At 40.6% G+C, this 19,785-nt stretch overlaps 1 protein-coding gene and 2 long non-coding RNA genes across 4 annotated transcripts; 2 read left to right on the top strand and 1 right to left on the bottom strand.

The window, feature by feature from the left end:
* The first annotated feature begins 3,113 nt into the window (after positions 1 to 3,113).
* Positions 3,114 to 9,959, top strand: LOC148998542 (uncharacterized). The gene is made up of 3 exons (XR_016168606.1): positions 3,114 to 3,191; positions 4,411 to 4,505; positions 9,872 to 9,959. It is a non-coding gene; the product is annotated as an uncharacterized LOC148998542 (long non-coding RNA).
* On the bottom strand, positions 4,502 to 17,718 carry LOC120461222 (C-type mannose receptor 2). Its single transcript, XM_089131601.1, has 5 exons — positions 17,264 to 17,718; positions 17,092 to 17,130; positions 16,628 to 17,011; positions 9,764 to 10,114; positions 4,502 to 5,662 (listed from the first exon to the last, which is right to left on the bottom strand). The coding sequence occupies exons 2-5, from the start codon at positions 17,126 to 17,128 to the stop codon at positions 5,298 to 5,300; spliced, it is 1,137 nt and encodes a 378-aa protein (XP_088987727.1). The 5' UTR covers positions 17,129 to 17,130; positions 17,264 to 17,718; the 3' UTR covers positions 4,502 to 5,297.
* On the top strand, positions 5,810 to 9,372 carry LOC120479593 (uncharacterized). Of its 2 annotated transcripts, none has more exons than XR_016168605.1 (5): positions 5,810 to 6,473; positions 7,323 to 7,425; positions 8,578 to 8,664; positions 8,765 to 8,882; positions 9,020 to 9,372. It is a non-coding gene; the product is annotated as an uncharacterized LOC120479593 (long non-coding RNA). The 2 variants fall into 2 exon arrangements; XR_016168604.1 differs by having other exon boundaries at positions 8,575 to 8,664.
* Positions 17,719 to 19,785: the final 2,067 nt, after the last annotated feature.

Below are 19,785 nucleotides of genomic sequence, written 5' to 3'. Positions count from 1 at the left end.
GTGTCAAGCGCCGCAATACGAGTAAACGTTTCGGTTACACATGTAACCTTGATTCCCTGGGAGAACATGAATGAGTTTTGCGTCGACTGTCGTGCTATATCCCTTCATGACTGGCATTTATTGCTTCATTTGAATTAAACCTGATTCCTAATGGCTATATGCTTTTACAGGCAGAAACCCCGGCCCTTTCAGCGGGCTCTGCACTCACTCGGCTGGATGTGCCGAGATTTGCTCGCTCGCCATGGGTCCATGCAGCTCCCACTGAGCAGCCAATGAGCACGCTCAGATCGCCTCCCTGTTAAGGTTGTGTAATGGCACTGCACTTTTGAATTATAGGCTTCAAAATTCGTAGAAAATTAGCTTTCCCCATAGCGTCTAGTGAGGCAATACTTGTTCCTGTTATATAAGGGAAATAAGGTTATGTGAGTAACTGAGACGTTATCTCCTTATATTAAACATATAACATAGTACCATAAATATGAATTAAACCCACAACTGATATTTAATTCTAGAAGCTTGTAGACAGTTAAGTCCTATTAATGTGTTTCTTTGGTAGATCACATAAGCTGCAAGAAATCAAGGAAATATGAAAATAAAAGTTTTTTTGTCTGATAAATAGAAAATGAAACAAACTTTCACAAATATATGTTAACTCGAAAACCCAGAAGGGTTACATACTTGTTCACATATGGCAATGAAACTTTGTTTGAATATTATTGAAAATAAAATTTAAATATTACTGCTGTTTACTGGGTTTTTGTTCATTTATAAACACATTAACATGTAAACACATCCTCATCACTCATTTGTTTATGTCCACATTTAGACGTTGGATGGACAATATTTACATATCTGACGTGAATCAGGAGAAACAGCGAGTGTTATTGTTCCAGTTATATTTCTTCCAGTCTTATTCATTTGCAAAGATAAATATGTTGTTACGTCCCAGGTCTAGGGTCCAGGAGTATAACAAAATAACAAACAAAAACTGAATCAACATTTTTTTATATTTTTTTAAAGAAATTACCCAATTAAGGGGGGGGGGGGCTGCTTTTTTTCTTTGCATGATTGTGTTTATGGGGTGCAATATAACATGTATTCGTGGTTTTTCTTTTTTTTATGTATTCGTGGTTTTTCATATTTTTCATGAAATTCACCTTTATTGTCAGCCGCGCTCTCCTCTGTCCTCGAACGAGCGGGTGACTTCCTGATTCTATGAAAACACTCCCTCAGAAACAGGCAGTGGGCTCAGATTGGTTAGTTTGGCCCGGTGTGTTGTAATTGGCTAAACTGTCGCTCATGTTGTCTGGAAGGTTAACGCCCATTACCTTTACGAGCGAAATGTGCACGTCATGAGCTCCGGTCCAGATGTAAATAATGGTGTCGATACTGCAGTGTCAGTTTGAGCCAGAATCAGACCCAGAAAGCCGCGATGAAGAGAGTCAAACAAAACCTCACCACACACGGCTCTTACTAAACGTTTCTGAATGATAATTTGCTACATTTTTAAAAATTTATACACATTTGTTTTACACAATAGCATCTGACTGGCAACAATAGCAACTGACTGGCTACTATGTTAAACACAAACACCGTTGGCATTAGTTTACGTTCTTGATCAAATCGAGAATAACATCATAAAGCATATATACATGAAAAATATGTTTAAAACATTAGTACTTATACAAAATTCAGGTCCATAATGTTTGTACGCGTTTGTCGTAGACACAAAATAGCATAACTAGTAGCCTATAGTGGCTATAATGCCACTGGCATTTGAAAAAAATAAAACACAAGGCTACATCTGGAATTATACATGCAAATACATTTAAAATGATGAAGTCTTAGCCTACTTACAGGTTGTGGCCCAACAACTGCTGCCTCTGGTTTTAAAGTTGGAACTGCTTCATGTTTTAGTAACAGTTTCTTGTTGAATCCGGTGTTGAATTCGTGGAGATTCTGGAAGCTGTCTTCCGTAAATGCGCAGCACAGAGAGCTAGATTACCATCGTCATTTTCAGGAACTTAATCAAACATAAATTGTATCCATTGTTGACGAAGTACAGCGTCCGTGGGAAGCACGAACACAGAAGACCTGACAGCTGGTGAACAACACACTCGACGAGCCGCAGAAATATGCGCATGCCCTTTTTTTCATATTCCGGAGGGAGGGTTGATGCAAATGTGTGGGTTAGTGACGTACCATAACCCAGCTGTAGTCCCAATCGAGTCATTTTTGCCGGCAATTATACTTCCTGATTTTAAAAGACGATATCTCTGCTTACACTGAACTTTCAGCGCTGCAAATTTGCAGATACTGTTCATGCACCAACAGCAACATTACACACTATTTAAAATTAAAAAAGTGAAATCGCAATCAACCCCCCCTTTAAGGTTGGGATGTTGTAGAGCAAAACCACCTGTTTCATTAATAATGCTCAGTGTTAATATTTGTCCACACTATAAAGTGTTAAAATAACACAGCAGAATTGGAGTTAATGAGAATAAGCGATGCTTGACTAGCAACTTGCACATTTTGTGGTATTGTTTAAGAAATTCTGCTCGTTAGAGGGTATTATGGAAATTTTAATAGTCATTGATCCCTAACAGATATCAAGAGAGAGAGAGAGAGAGAGAGAGAGAGAGAGAGAGAGAGAGAGAGAGAGAGAGAGAGAGAACCTATTCAATGTGTAAAATATGTGTGTACGTGCTTGTGCTTAATGTTTCAAGAACATATGATATGGGACTGGACAACTGACCTTATGGACGGCCAGTTTTGGCCAATCTATTTCAGTACCAGTTTGTGTCTTTAAGTAGAACGGCAGTATGAAGGACAGCGTAACTTCTATGTGCTAGACTTAACCCATTCTTGCAAGAATAAATACTTCTCTTTTTATTAATTTGACTCTTAGTGTCTGTGAAGATCACAAAAGTGTTGTAATTGTACTTTTAAGTACATTCAAAATTGTTTTGTTTTTTTTTAATTTTGAATATGTTGTTGTGGTGTTTTGTAGAAAGACACATTTAGAAGGGTTTTATTTTAATGTGATTTCTTTTAAATAGAGAAGTGTGCGATGCTACTCCTGACCGATAGGGGCAGAGTCGAGCGATGGGTGTTAAGCTGTGCGGGTCGTGAGTTTTTACTCCAGAGAGCTTGAACTTGTCCCCTTATTTCTCTCCTGTGTGTTACATGTGAGTTTATGTATAAAAACACTTTAAAGTTGAATTCAGCCATTCTGAAATGCATTTAGAGTATAAGTGAATTGTTTTAGAGAAGTGATGTTCGTCAGAGGTTGTTTTTGAGAAACTGTAAGCTAAAGAGAAAAGCTCGACCGATTAGTGGCACGACGCACATGTAACGTTTGTGAGCGTGTCAGTTAGAAATATAATTTTTTCCTCATACAAAAGCACATGAAGGTATTTTATAAGCTTTAAGGTATTGTTTAACATACTCTATGTGTTTGGAATATCGATTGATAATGGTTAATGTGTTAAATAATATTTAAAGTTATATTTAAATCTTAACAGTTCTGAGAGTGATTTGAAACATCGTATTAATGTGCTACTGGTAAAATATTGTGAATGTAAATGGTTTATCATTTAAGAGAAATAATTGAGGTATATTACTGTGGTTTTTGTATTTCTTTTTTGATGAATAGTGTGAAATATAAAACTACAGAGTCAGTAAACATGAATGTGAAATTGAGAAGTTTATTTTATTTTAGATTGTGAATTGACATGAACATTGAAAGTCATTAAAATGTTGAGAAGACATTAAACGTAATATATGAAGCATTAAAAAGTGCATTAAAATGCACTTTGACCAGATCACATCAATTTCGTAACTGTGCCACCTATTGGTAAAAAGTGACACAACCATTGAATCATATTATAAGTGACTGTATATGATTTTTCACCAATTTTGCCTAAAATCATATTAAAATGTCTGTAATTGCTCATTGTTGCAGTTGGTCTGACACTCCCAGGCATTTTGGCTTGGTTTGTTGTCTTTGCGCTTGGCCCCAGTAATGGCTGCTTGCAGCTATATTTTATTTGGTAATTGTATAAGGTTATAGCATTTTGGTTTGATTTATGTTGTTGTGTTTTTAACCCTTTTAATGTGACCCACAGTTTTATCCTTAAATTTATATTACTTAGTATTACTTAGTATAAGTTCTAATTCAAAAAAAAAAAATCATTGGCTTAAATCTCCTTTATGTTTTCCTTTTTTTCTTTTCCTTGTTGAATTTAACTTTCTTTTATCTCTTATAAATGAAAATGGCTTATGAATAACAAAAAGTGCTAAATAAACAAAAAGTTTTGATGAATTCATACAGTAGATGTTTAAGCTTCTCATACTATGATATATGGAAAACCATGATATTTATTTCCTTTTTTGAACCACCACCAGTGTGCAGCATCTTGGATAATGTGACGAAAGCCCCAGAACAACGGCGCCGCATCTCACACACACCAGTCTTTTTCTTTATAGTCACCATTGTTGAGGTTTGTATGATGAGTGTTGATGTCTAAGTGTGTTTCAATTTTTAATCAAAAGATGTCGTAGCATTTTTTAGAAAATTTCACAAAGATGTCTCTTTATGTTATTTTACAGTGATCTTTCACAACAGCAGTTTTTTTTCATATTCATTAATGCACAATTTTTGTAATTATTTAAGTCAGTCATGAAACTACAGAAAAAAAACAACATTTTTTTCCACTTCCAAATTGGTAGAGTACATGTGCCATATCACAAATGCATGTTGTGATGTACTGTATACGTCTTTATATTAGTAAGCTGTGTGTGTTTGTCCTTTGAATTAGTTTTAACATCAAATACAGTTCGCAAAATATTTTTAAACTCAACGTCCACTTTTTCTTTAAATAATAAACTATTTCATTTCATTGAGACAAACATCGATGCTCACAATCACTTTTTAAACAAGTACATTTTTAATTATATGTTTAGTCCAAAACACAGCAGTGAATAGAAGAAAGCCAAACCACCAAAATCCCATGAAATCAACTGTGTCAAAAATATAATATTGAGTTATATTCAATATTTAAACATATTAATGCAAATTAATATCCACATTTTAAAATGTATTTCAATTTCATCGAGTCTTTAAAACATAGTGTGCAATCGTTTATATTAAAGACTTGCACGATAATCTTCAGTTACAGAAATTATCATTGTAAATTGATAAAAAGAGTACAAGAAGTGTTTGCCAGTTAAAAAAAAATTGCCAGTTATAAAAGAAAAGATTTGCCAGTAATGTAAGAACACACACATCTCCTTCAGTCTTCATATCTGCTGCAGATGAAGTTGAGTTTATTGTGTTCAGGACGGCTGATCCAGCGCTGATCTCCTCCAGACTGAACTGCTCCAGATCTCACTGTACTCTCACAGTCCTCGTCTTTGCCGTTCCCTGGAGCCCAGTTCTGATAGCACACGGTCTCTCCGCTCACCCAGAACCAGATGCCCACAGTGCAGGAGTGACGTAAACCCAACCACACCGCCTCAGTAGACGCACGTTTAACCACATTCATCACCTCCTCCTGCATCTGGACTGAATGAACCGAGACCAGATCCGTATAATTCTGTCTGCAGTATCTCAGAGCTTCAGTCCACGTCAGAGTCTCATTGATCAGAATCAGTTTATCTGGACACAAAACACACCACAAGCAAACACTAGAGAGAGACTGATCAAAAACAACATGCAGAACACACACTGTGGAGGAATCTGTCATGTCAGACATGTAGCGTGAACTTTAAGATATCTGGAGGTGATGAATCGAGTGTGTGCACAGTAAAATCGCCAGTGTAAAAATTCCAGTGTTAAAAGTTATCTATTCCTAAAGTGTTAAATTAACAATCTACAGTGTTAAAGGGTACTCCCCTTCAGTGTAGCCTACAGGGCGCCACATAGTGTAATTTTATTTTTACACTGAAAGTGTAAAAAGACGCGCCGAATTGTATTGACTCCGCCCCTCGATGCTTCTGCCTCACAAGACGACAGCGCCATTTTATCTTCATGCGAGGAGCGAGACGGTAGGTTGAATTGCCTTTCTCTTTCTTAATATTAAATAGTAACTTACATGCATTTGTTTACATTTTTAGTAAACTATAGTGGTGAACACATTTAGAAATGATCAACTGCGCGTTTTTGTATGGGTTAAGGAAGCTCGTCAAGTTCATGAGATGCAGAGATGTACCTAAGTTACAGAAGAAAAAGAAGAAACGTTTCTCATGCCGATAAAATTTGTTAAATAAATTAGTTGGAATGTGCTTACAATTTGTTTTGTGTATATATATTCGGCTTATTTCATTTTGGTTTGTTGACAGACATCATGAAAGTTGCGTTCCCGCCTCCAGTCGCGCCAAGGCCTGGGTTAAAGACGAGCCTGGCGCTGAAGCTGACGAGGAGGTCTGAAGCGGCACCATTTGGGCTTTTTGAGAGAATTCTTCAAATGGTAATTTTAGATTTGTTTTGTGTGTATACATTAAAACGTTAACAATTCCGTTTTCGCGACACATGCGCATTATTAATAGGGTGTTTAAGTATGTAACGATAGAACTTTGCTTGTTCTTAACACTGAATATCATGTCGTCATATTTGCGTCAAGTTCTTTTTTTATGGCAGTTAAGTTCAAACGTGAAATTGAGTTGAAGCTAATCTATAAATCCGTCTGTCTTCCAGTTCAGTTTATAGGTAACGTTATTTAACTTAGCTACGTGAGCACTGGCAGAGCATACAGTATACTTTAGCTTATAACGTTAATCAGTCTTCTTTATCAATTCATACTGCGTGTTATTATAAATTATGTACTAACTATTTATCTGTCTGTCTGTATTTTATTAATATGAATCTGTATTTTCTGTTAACATAATAAATAACATTAATAAGTTAATAAATAACATTAATAAGTTATGGGTAAAACAATTCTAAATGTGTCTTAATATCGAATATAGTTAACCAAGTTCAATTTAAGGTGCCACTACTCATTTAAATTATTTAAATGTATTTAATCAGATGAAATGTATTTTAAACTGTTTCAGGCAGGCCTATATGTGAACATTGCACAATGTTTTGTGGATACTAACTTGTAACATTCATTTAATTAATTCTAAAATGAAGGATGTGAATAGAAATAATTTTACAATTTGACGCCCATGCTTTATAGTCAGCTCTCAGCTTAATCAAAATTAATGGTAATCTCAATTATTTTTTTTACTATATTTACATCTCTTATTTAAATTGTATTGCATTACTAAATTTTGGCCTCAACTGATAAATATTTGTTCAAATCCTTTTTCAATAGATTTTGCCCAGACCCCTGCAGTGTCAAGTGAAGGAAGCTCCTCTCATGAGAATGCAAAGAGAAATGAAGAAAGAAATAGAATGCTGAAGATTAATCCATTATTGTGAGTGTCATTATATTTTTAATTCTATGTGCTGTAGAAATTTTAGTACATGACGAATGAACATGAAAAATCTAAACCTATGTGGGCAACCATACAATGCCTTTTTTCAGAACTGGAATTTACATGTGTTGTTGGTGATTGTGTCTTGATTGTCATTAAAGGGATAGTTCACTTTGAAATACATTTTTGATATGTTTTAGCTTACCTCGAGGGGCATCTAGGTAGGTGTAGGTGTCTTTGTTTCCACAGTAGTTTCAATTTTGATATTTTTAGGTCAAACCGTTCTTGTCTGTCAGTCATATCATGGATGTCTGTGGTCACCACCTCAAAGAACATGCACAGAGAAGTCCAAATTAAACACGATTTAATGACTCGTAAATGTACGTACACATTGCACACTTCCGGGGCTTTCCGGCGCTTGTGCAGCAGACCGAAGCGCCCGCGCCCTCAGTGTACTTGGACGTGACTGTGATTACAAGAGGTAAAAACGATATAAATACTGTTCGTTTTCTCACACAAACCGCTCATTTCGTGTCTTAGGCCATCAGTGTGTACTTACATTTACGAGTCATTAAATCATGTTTAATTTGGACTTCTCTGTGCATGCTCTTTGAGGTGGTGACCATAGACCTCCATTATATGACTGACAGACACGAACGGTTTGACCTAAAAATATCAAAATTGAAAATACTGTGGAAACAAAGACACCTACATCTTGGATGCCCTTAAGATAAGATAAAACATATCAAAAATTAATTTCAAAGTGAACTATCCCTTTAATGGCATGGTGATTGGTGTGTCTTCATGAATTGTGTAAATTCAAGATATTAAACTGCAAAAAGTTAAAGGGTTAGTTGACCCAAAAGTGTAAAATTGTCTTTTCAAACCCTCATGTCATTCCAAACCTGGAAAGACTTTTGTTCATCTTTGAAATTTAAATTAAATTTAAATTTAATTTAAAATTGGGGAGGGGGGGGGGGGGGGGTTGCGTTTACACCTGTACTTTGAGTTGTTTACTTGTGCGTCACCCAAGACGAATGTTAAAGGCTGGTGTGAATGGCACTACTCTGCCTAGCACTGAGCGAGATTTGGTTATCATTATGCTATGTAACTGTTGATTGTTTTTTTTTGTTTTTGATTTTTGGTTAGAAGATCTCAGCTTAGTTCCTGGCAATGCTTCAAGCATGAAGAGCTTCAAGGAACTGATTGACTCTGCTGTGAAAGATGATAAGTGATGAGGTAAGTCTATATTTCAGAATAAGATTATCTAAACACGTTCATGCATTTTTTGTTGCATTTTTTTTTCAAGTTGTCACATCTTCTCTCATCTGTAATTTAGAATGGGGCAGCAATCTTGCATCAATTTGTCTCCTCCTTGATTTGATTCCACCACCCTGGAAAGACATGGAAAGATGTGCTCATATCAAGCTGAACAACACCTTGTTGTCTTCAAAAGGGTAAATTTGGACATTTCTCTCACTATTTATTGTCTGCCTCAAAATATTGCCATTTGAGTTGACTTTATTGTGGAAAACTATAAAGACCACCAATTGGAGAGCTGACTTTGATTTGTTTGTTTTTTTGTCTTTGGCAGAGACCAGCGTACAAGAACACCTTGATTGCATTGAACCGACCACACAGCATACCTGCTCGCTGCCGGTGGGGATCAACTCAAATACTACTATACCTGCTCGCTGATGGGACAAAGAGGGACTGCATTCATGGATGCTACACAACTGTTGACAAGTAGATTTTTGCAATCTTGTTCAAATCCACCTGTCATATTTGTTAATGTATAGGCAAACTGGGTGATTTTATGCTTTTTCCCTTTTCTCTTTTTTTTCTCTGCTAAACTCCTAATGAATGTGACAATTTGACTTTTTCCATATATGGCATATGTTTTAAAGGGGCCACTTTGCCATTTGTTGAATAAACTTTGGATTTGTACATCTGTCTAAAGAGTCTTGATTTATGTCTAAGCTTGTACATTACAGTAACACTATATAATGGTGTAAATAGTTTTTGCACTGAACAGAATACTTTTATAAATTACACTTATAGTGTAAAATGCAATGGATTTGAATCAACACCAGGGGTGTTAAAACCACAGAGTGTAAAAATTTTAAGTGTAAAACTTAACACTCACAGTGTAATTTTTCTACACTGTACGGTGCTGTATTAACACTGTAAATTCTACACTACAAACAGTGTACTTTTTACTCTAGATAGAGTGGGACCATATATGATCCGAAGTAGTGTTAAAATTAACACTTAAAGTGTTAATTTGACACTGCGTTTTTTACTGTGTGTGTGTGTGTGTGTGTGAGAATCTGCTCACCTTCATGACACACAAAAGGAAACTGGTGGTTGCAAGAGATGTCTGCCCATTGACCCTGAGCGTTCTGTTTGATCATTGTACAGTTTTCATTTCCTCCAACATTATCAGGTTCACCAGGACCCCAGTTTCTGAAAGAGGAGTTACTCTGATCTGACCACTGCAATGGAGCTTTGACGGTGAACAGACCGATCCAGACATCAGTCGATATGTGACTATCATTGATGAACTTCTGAATCTGTTGATTCTCATTCTGGTTCCTCACAGTGACCAGTTCAATGTGATTCTGTCTGCAGAAACTCTGAGCGTATGTCCAGTTCTTCGTCTGATTGACAAAGACGAGTCCTGTGCTCACTTTAAGAAAAACACATGGAAACACATTCATGAATCATTTTGTTCATCATTCTTACGCTGCTTTACTGTTTTTACTCTAAATAAGAGCAGCAAGCATCAGAAACATGTGACATTGAAACACTGTTTCTACAGCCGATGATGTATTAAAAAAACCTTTCGTAGTCACTCCGAGTTACGTCGGAATGACGGAGAATGGGGGTTTCGCATAGAAAGCCAATCCTCTTCGAGTATTTAAAAACGAGCCAATGGCATGAAAATGCCTTGGGGCTGCGGAATTTGCATAGCGTACCTCCGCCCCACCCTGTGGGTATAAAAGGAGGAAGTGAACGCAACCGCAAGTTTTCGCTTCGGAGCCAAGAGAACTTCTTCACTCCACAAGCCACACAATCTGAGTTTACTACGGTGACTCACCTCTTCGAGACGAGCGAACTCTCTGGTGTTGGTGTGACGGCGGTACCCAGCGAGTTTCACATTGCCTGCGATCTGAGCAGTGGTCTGCCAGTGTGTGTATCTCTCCCTGGTGGCTTCAACATCCGCGGAGTTTCTCCTCTCACTGAAAGAGTGTGCACGCGGCACGTCTTTTTAAAGACGCGTCTTTTTGAAGACGATCTGCAAATCTATTCCTGAGTGCGGTATTCTGATAGAATCGGCTGATGGGCACGAGCGCTGTTTGACGTGTTTGGGCTTTGATCACGCTCAGACAGCGCTCGTGGGTGTGTCGCGTTCTCTCAGTGGGAACGCGATCATCGCAATGTATAACGGTTGAGACTCAATGAGCTCAGTAGAGTGAGAGTCCCTCATCCACAACCCGAACCATTTTCTCCATGTGAGATAATGCTTTGGCTGATGGCCAGGGTGACCAAAAAGACGTCAGGTCTGGAACTAAACCGACGAAATTCCTCGGTCCACACCCCGTCTTGCACGTTGCAACCCACGTGGTCCAGAGTGAGTTGGCGGGGCCGTCCGCGGGCCTGCTTTCTCATTCGGTCCCCCAGCTGATGAAATCATGTTTATCGCCGCATCACAAGGTGAGCTGGATCTGAAGATGGCTCGTCTGTGCTGCTGTCCTCGGATGTGCTAGCATAGCGAGTTTGATTCAGGGCTCAAAGCTATGCTTCCCGGGCTGCCACGAATATCGGGTTTGTGTGGAAAACTCTGCCATATCCCGAGCACTTAAGGCTGATGATTGGTTTTTGGGGTGGCGAACCCAGATCCTTTCTTCCCGGATGTGCATGAAGAGGCCGTGAGATCGTGATAGTCTCCTTTGACTTATCACGATCACTCAGCGGCCTCTTCCGCCTTCTCTGCCCTCGTGGAGGCCGCAGTCTAGGGTGCACTGGGGTTCCCCCCTGTGGAGTGTGCTCTGGCAACACTTATGTGTCCCCACAGTGCCTCCACCCGGTGTGGCAGGCCTAGGCACCCCTCCAATGCCTGTAGGTTCTTGTCTACTCCGGTGGCGGGGACCTATAGAGCTGCGGGGCAGGCTGCCACCTATTGTCATTCTCAGGGGTGTTCAATGACATGCACGAGGGTAGGGCTGATTCAGGGCTCATCCTTGAGCTGCCTGCCGTCACCGATCTTGCTCTACGAGCGACGAAGGTGACCGCATGCCCCCTAAATCAGGTGATGTCCACACGTGTGGTCAGACATTTTTGGCTTAACCTGGTCGATGTGCGTGAGGCTGAGTTAACCAGTTCCTCAACTTTCCCACATCCAAGGCTAGCCTCTTTGGCGGCGCGGTCGAGAACGCTGCCCAACGTTCTCGGCCGCCCAGAAGCGGACTGTGGCTTATCTGACTCTGCGGTTCTGTGCGACTTCCGTCCCCTCCCGTCCGGTCCCAGCAGCACCTGGCCGTGCCGTGGAGGTGGTCGTAGGGAGGCTCCCCTGCCCGTACCAGCCCCGCAGCCCCGCTGCGTCGCTCCCCTTACGGGCAGCTCGGGTATGGCTTGCAGTTCCTCAGGGAGTGGTCGCAGGCCCACTCCTTCCCCCGGTGGAGGGCTGGGGGAGAACCTTTTCTCAAGAGCTGCATTCCATCTCCGAGCACACAGAGCAAGGTGAAAGTGCGCAATGGCCCCGTGCCTCGCCAATCTCATTCTCCTCTGTCTCTGAGGGTGCAGATTGGAGTGTGTGTCGTCCCTGGACCACGCCGCTCCCATCCCCCTCTATCACCAAGCCCCTGGCAGAGCAGACCCCCGTGGAACGCTGGTCCTTCCCTGGTCTCCTCTGTCAGGGCACGGAGCTCGACTGTGCACCCGCGGGGGGGTAGCACCTCCGCATCTGCTGGTCTCTCCGCCCCGCTGCCCCTCCGGGGGGACGTCTGTGGCTCGGGTATCCCACTGGATTGGTTCTGGGAGCTTGGTTAGAGCTCCCCAGTCTGTCCCGTTGGGTCACCCGAACGATCAGACTCGGCTTTGCGACTCAGTTCGCACGATCTCCCAGTTCCGGGGAGTTCGCTTATGGTGGTCGGTGGCTATGCCCCGATCATGAGAGCGGAGATTGCCGCCCTGCTGGCGAAGGGTGCAATCGAGACTGTCCCCAAGAAGACCGGTGGGTTACGGCCGATCCTAGATCTTCGAGTTTTGAGCCGTGCTCTGCCGGTCAAAATGCTCATGGCCAAACGCATTTTCGAGTGCATCTGGCCTCAGGATTGGTTTGCAGCGATGGACCTGAAGGACGTGTACTTTCATGTCTCCTATGGAGACTCTCCATCTTACCTCGACACAGACCGTTTCTTCGGTTGCGTTCGAGGGAGAGGCATATCAGTACACGGTTCTCCCATTCGGCTTAGCTCTGTCTCTTCGCGTCTTTACGAAGATTGTCGAGGCAGCCCTTGTTCCCCTTCGCGAACATGGGGTTCGCATCCTGAACTACCTCGACGATTGGCTTATCCTAGCACACTCTCGAGAGCAAGTTTGCGAACACAGAGAACTTGTGCTCCAGCACCTAGGACGTCTGGGCCTTCGGGTCAATCGGGAGAAGAGGTTAGTTTACCCCGTGCAGAGGGTCTCTTTTCTCGGAATAAAGAGATAGACTCGGTCGCCATGTCCGCGCAGCTCACAAACGAGCGCGCGCACTCACTGCTGTCTTCGACAGTTAAGGGCAAGAGCGCGGTCCATCTGAAATGGAGGCACATCAATTGCCTCGAGCTGCTGGCAGTACGCCTGGCCCTGCACCACTTTCGAGCACTGCTCAGGGGTCAACACGTACTTGTCCGTTCGGACAATACCGCTACGATAGCGTATATCAACCACCAGGGTGGTCTACGCTCACGTTGGATGTCGCAGCTCGCACGCCACTTCCTGTTATGGAGTCAGAAGCACCTGAGGTCCGTGCAGTTTACATTCCAGGAGACCGGAACCTGGCAGCCGACGAGCTGTCACGGGTCCGCCCTATCTCCGACGAATGGCGACTCCATCCCCAGACGGTCCAGCTGATTTGGGACCAGTTCGGGGAGGCGTGGTTCTCCGAACTGATGCTCCTCGCGACAGCACCTCCTTGGCCTATTCCTCTGAGGCAAGACTACTCTCTCAGAGACGGGGCACCCTGTGGCACCCTCGTCCCTCGTCCCGAGGCAGGTTTGAGTTCGCTGCCACCTGCTGTGGCGGCAACCATCACTTCCGCTAGAGCGTCGTCTACGAGACACCTCTACGTGTTGAAGTGGAACCTCTTCATCAATTGGTGCTCATCTGTCCGGTACGTGCGCTCCGCGCCAACGTTGACAGAACGCGGTGTTTCAGGACCTCAGACCAGCTCTTTGTCTGTTATGGGGGAGCCAGAAAGGAAGGGCTCTCTCAAAGCAACGGCTGTCTTACTGGATAGTGGACGCCATCGCTTTGGCTTACCAACAGCAAGGTCGACCGTGCCCCCTTGGTGTGGCTTCCTCTTGGGCTTTAGCGCATGGCGCCTCGCTAACAGACATATGCAGAGCTGCAGGCTGGGCGACACCAAACACCTTCGCAAGGTTCTATAATTTGCGAGTAGAGCCGGTGTCCTCTCGCGTACTCGCTTTCGCCAGTACTGGACCCGCTTAGGTGTCTTCGCTTGCTCGCCATTCCACTCCTCGGACTGGATAAGTGCGATATTCCTCAGTAGTCTTCCGTGTCTTCGCTTGGCAAGCCATCTGCCACTCCTGGAGTTAAGTTTCTAGCCACCCTCAGGTTGGTAACTCCAGTGTTCCCCCCATATGAAGTTCCCTAAAGGACCATATGTGCATTCTTAAGTCCTCCCTACGGTAGGCATACTGTAGCATATTCCTCCCGGGATATGTTTCCCAGTGTACCATGGTATTCCTGTGTTAAAGTAGGTAACTCCTGGTTATAAGCTAAGTTATTAGGAGTCCAGACTTTCGCTGTGAAGATGGCGTGATGGCACGGACCCCCATTCTCCGTCATTCCGACGTAACTCGGAGTGACTACGAAAGGGAACGTCTCGGTTACGGATGTAACCCTCGTTCCCTGAGTACAGAAGGGAGACGTTACGTCTCCTTGCCACTTCTGCTGTACCGCTGGGAAGACGCCTGAGTTCAGTCTCGGCTCCTCAGCGAAGACATACTGCGGTTGCGTCTGCTTCCTCCTTTTATACCCACTGCGTGGGGCGGAGATACGCTATGCAAATTCCGCAGCCCCAAGGCATTTTCATGCCATTGGCTCATTTTTAAATACTCGAAGAGGATTGGCTTTCTATGCGAAACCCCCATTCTCCGTCATCCCGACGTAACGTCTCAGGGAACGAGGGTTACATCCGACGTTTTTGCTGATAAAACACTAAGTAACATTTCTGAATATTGTAATGATTCTCAAACTCTGTACTTCTCCATTATGTCTCTGTACATGATTCTCTGGAATTTATATTCATTACAATTTATGTTAGCCAAAACAATGGTTTGATATATTATTTACAGTGGACATTTTGCTGAAAAAAAAAAACCCTATGTTCTTTAAAGAGCATATTGCAGGTAAAAAAAAAATCGAAATTTATAGATAACCATGTATGAAAATACCATATGAAAAGTTAATGCACGTTTTAAAATGTTTTAAAACAACATAAGGGCACTATTTTAGAAGATAAAGTGAGCGTTTCTTGGACTGCTAGTAAAAACGGCTTTTTTTTTCAACATCGCGCCATTTGACGTCATATCAGGGAGCCGCAGCCTCGGCTAAGAGTAGAGTAGGCTGGTGTTCAGTGAAAGCGCTCGTCAGTCAGTGTGTTTTCGTTAGTTTTTGCATTTTAATTTATCATCGTCATTGTAAATTATTGTGTTTGTGGAGACTGCAAAAACTGCAGCCTGTCAGGACTTCAAGATCGAGTCCACAAGTTTCCATTACAATAAATGGAAATAAATGGTGCTATATAGCCTATCTTTCGTTCCTGGTGCGGTTTGAGCAGGTGAAGAGACGGGATTTCTCTTCTGCATCGGCTCGGAAAACGCGGTCGTGTGTAGCGTTCACTTCAGATCAAATGATTAGCATCCCGGCCATATGATGGAGTTCAACATGGTATGCCGAAGCAAGAATATTGATCGTCGTATACTACCAATATGGCATCAAATAGTGTTATATAGGTAACTTATGTCATGCCCTAAATAGAACATGTAATTGAAAAACAAAATTGGTTGTTTAAATACTCAAAACGTTAATGTTCTGTTTATGTTATAACCTAGGTGAAAAATATGTATTAAAAATTTACCCGAGTATTTAGTATAGTTTGTATACATTTAATAGTATATAAATCTACCCTAAACATACTAATGTCTGCTGGCCTGTTATAGGATCATAATAATATGTACAATATTGTGAGCACAGTGTATATCGTTAGCGAACGTGTATAGCCTACTATAAGCACGTCTCTCACCTAAAAGGCACCTGTCCTGTTCTCCACTGGTTCTCCTCACATCACAGCTCAATTTTTCTCTGACCGTTCTGTCTGACATTATCCTGGCCTGTCCCTGATCTCTTTAGCATAGCAGGCTCATAACTTTATGGCTTGATCCGTCATACGAGTATTTCCTCAGCGTCCGAAATGTCATGCGATTCATTGTTTTCCTGTTGTGTGAATCAACGGCTCTCCCGCTCATTGCGTCACGCCCGCCACGCCCATTTTCAGACGCGGAAGTAAAATTCTCTCACAAAAACGACTGCAGAAGCTTCTGTAGCGTTTTTATACGTATATTTTAAAGAAAATATAGTTCCTATATTGTTTTTATATGCATTGACTCGTTGGGTCCTCTAACCTGCAATATGCCCTTTAATATCAGATTCTCAAAGTTATCAACATGAATTACTTAAAATCTTTTTCCAGTCCAATATTGGTTTGTCTCTAGAACGTGACTTCAAGTTGTGTCTTACTGTTGCTAGATGAATTGCAGATGTAGTTTTTACTACATAATCATGCCATCGTCCATCTCTCATCATAACACACATGAGCACGCTCAAATAATCAATTTAATTAACTCGTCATCAACAACTGTGAACTCATGAATTAATGTTTATTGTGATTGTATGGAGCTGCACTTACTGTTGTTAGATGAATTGCAGATGAAATTGATATTGTCACTACATGACAAATCATGCCATTGTCCATTACTCCAACCTCCATTTTTCATTATAGCACACTCCTGATCTCCAGCATTAGGTTGTCCAGGTGCCCAGTTCAGATAGAGCGCAGGTTCACCTGAAGACCACTGCCATTTATCAACACCCGCCTTCTGCAGCCCAATCCAGACATGCTGAACACCTCCATCATTCACACTCTTCTTCAGCTCGTTCATGTCGTTCATGTTGTCAACGGTGGCCAGATCTGTGTAATTCTCTCTGCAGAATATCTGAGCTTCAGTCCAGTTCTTCTCCTCGTTTATAAAGTGATACTGACGCTGAACACATTCAGATACGGAGCAGAGAGCTGTGAAAGAGAGCGTTTGATTTAATGCTTTTCATAACAGGGTCAAACCTGATCAAACTATAAACCACAAACACACTCACCAATGAGAAGAAGAATCAAATATTGAGTTTGCTCCATTTCTGAGGAAAAACACAGTAAAAAACTTCATCTCATATTCTTCTTATATTAAAACATGAACATAACTTGATTCAATAATAGACAATATTAACATCTGAAAGTGTAATTGTGTTTGAAGAATGAACATGTTCTTACTTTAGAGGTCGTGTGTTTCTGTCCTGAGTCTGATGTTTCTGTCTGCAGATTTACACTACGTGATTATTATATCTGCTCTCATCCCTCATTCAGATCATCACATCATTTGTTTATTTCTCTAAAACCTCCTATTTCATATTTTACTTCCTCTACATTTGTGTATTTGTCCAACTCTTTCCCCTTTTGCATATTGATGCCTATCAGTCTGTATCAGTCTATGTTAAACGGATAGTTCACTTTGAAATTAATTGTTGACATGTTTTAGCTTACCTCAAGGGCATCCAAGATGTAGGTGTCTTTGTTTCCACAGTATTTTCAATTTTGATATTTTTAGGTCAAACCGTTCGTGTCTGTCAGTCATATAATGGAGGTCTATGGTCACCACCTCAAAAAGCATGCATAGAGAAGTCCAGATTAAACATGATTTACTGACTCGTAAATGTAAGTACACATTGATGGCCTAAGACACGAAACGAGCGGTTTGTGTGAGAAAACGAACAGTATTTATATCGTTTTACCTCTTGTAACCACATCCAAGTCCAAGTGGAAGAAATTAAGGTTTTTGATGAAAACATTCCAGGATTTTTCTACATATAATGCACTTTACTGGTAACCAAACGGTTCAAGGTCCAAAAGACAGTTTCCTTGCAAACTGTTCAAAGGGCTTTAAACCACCAGACGATGAATAAGGGTCTTATCTAGCGAAACGATCGCTCATTTAAAAAAAATAATAAAGTTTTATAAGCACAACTAACGTTACAATTCACATTTATTTGTAATGTTACAACAAATAACACAAATAAAGTTTTAAAGCACAGATAATTCGTGACTCTCCTGTTCGAACTCGTTCATCAAAATGAACAAATTTTTTCATGAGTCAATTCGTTCATTTCACGAAAAAAAAGATTTGTTCATTTTGATAAACAAGTTCGAACAGGAGAGTCACAAATGTGCATCACAGAACAGAGCAAGGCGACCATTTGAGCTTATAAAACTTAAACTTTTTTTTTTTTAAATGACCGCTCGTTTTGCTTGATAAGACCCTTCTTCATCGTCTGGAATCGTTTAAAGCCCTTTGAACAGTTTGCACTGAAACTGTCTTTTGGACCTTGAACCGTTTGGTTCCCATTGAAGTCCATTATATGGAGAGAATCCTGGAATGTTTTCATCAAAAACCTTAATTTCTTTTCGACTGAAGAAAGAAAGACATGGATATCTTGGATGACACGGGGGCGAGTAAATTATCTGCAAAACTTTTTTAAAAGTTAACTACTCCTTTAAGTCATATGTGTTTCTTTGGTAGATCACATAAATGCAAGGACATATGAAAATAAAAGTTTTTTGTCTGATAAATAGAAATAGAAACTTTTACAAATGTTAACTCAAAAACCCAGAAGGGTAACATACTTTTTTACATATGGCAATGAAACTTTGTTTGAATATTATTGAAAATAAAATTAAAATATTACTTTTTGTGAAAATTCTTGTTTTTCTTCCTGCTGTTTACTGGTTTTTGTTTGTTTTATAAACACATTTGCATGTAGACACATCCTCATCACTCATTTGTTTATGTCCACATTTAGACGTTGGATGGACAATATTTACATCTCTGACGTGAATCAGGAGAAACAGCGAGTGTTATTGTTCCAGTTATATTTCTTTCAGTCTTATTAATTTGCAGAGATAAATACGTTGTTACGTCCCAGGTCTAGGGTCCAGGAGTATAACATAAATAAAGTCTTAACTGCTTGTATTCTTTATTTTATTTTTTATAGAAAAGTGGTTCAAGTTGTCACTCACTGTCAGCACATGGCATCAACAAGGAAGCAAACTGACACCAGGGTTGGGTCAAACAAGGCCAAAATAACAAAAAAAAACTGAATCTACATTTTTTGCATTTTTCCAAAGAAAACGTATTACCCTATTAAAGAAAAAATTCTAAACAAAGAAATACAGGTACTGGTGAGGTGGCTACATAACTAACCAAAAAAACAACAACAAAAAAACCCAGAAAACTTAATGTTCACAACAAAGAAAATGGCACCTGACCGCTTACGACTTCTGTGAAGTGATATTTATAGTAACAAAACAACCATTTTGACAAAACCATCAACAACAAAACGTTTCTCACGTCCTAGAAAGAGCTTCAGCGATGAGATTTTCTGTTCTCTTCTTGTGGCCTATGTTAATGTTAAAATCTTGGACCACCAAAGACCTGGGACATCACATAGGGGTAAATTAGTCTTTTTTCTGGAAATAAGGTACAAAAATGTTAGATATCAGTGAAATGTTTCTATTACTCTGAGCTAAGTGAGTGAGTGGAGGCGGGGCTCATTTGTATATCCATAGAACTGTGTATACTAAATGAGGCAAGGGTGTCGAGTTACATACATGTATAAGCTGCTTAGCTTGTAAAATACACATAAACAAAAATATATGAAAATACTTACATTTTAACGTGAATCATCGACCGCTACTGAAACACAACCTGTCGTTTTCTTTGCAATGCAAGGACATTATAT

This window comes from Pimephales promelas, chromosome 1, assembly GCF_988280905.1.
Source record: "Pimephales promelas chromosome 1, fPimPro1.hap1.1, whole genome shotgun sequence".
Taxonomy (NCBI): Eukaryota; Metazoa; Chordata; class Actinopteri; order Cypriniformes; family Leuciscidae; genus Pimephales; species Pimephales promelas.
The sequence above is the reverse complement of the archived record's forward strand: the minus strand, read 5'-3'. Positions and strand labels throughout refer to the sequence as shown.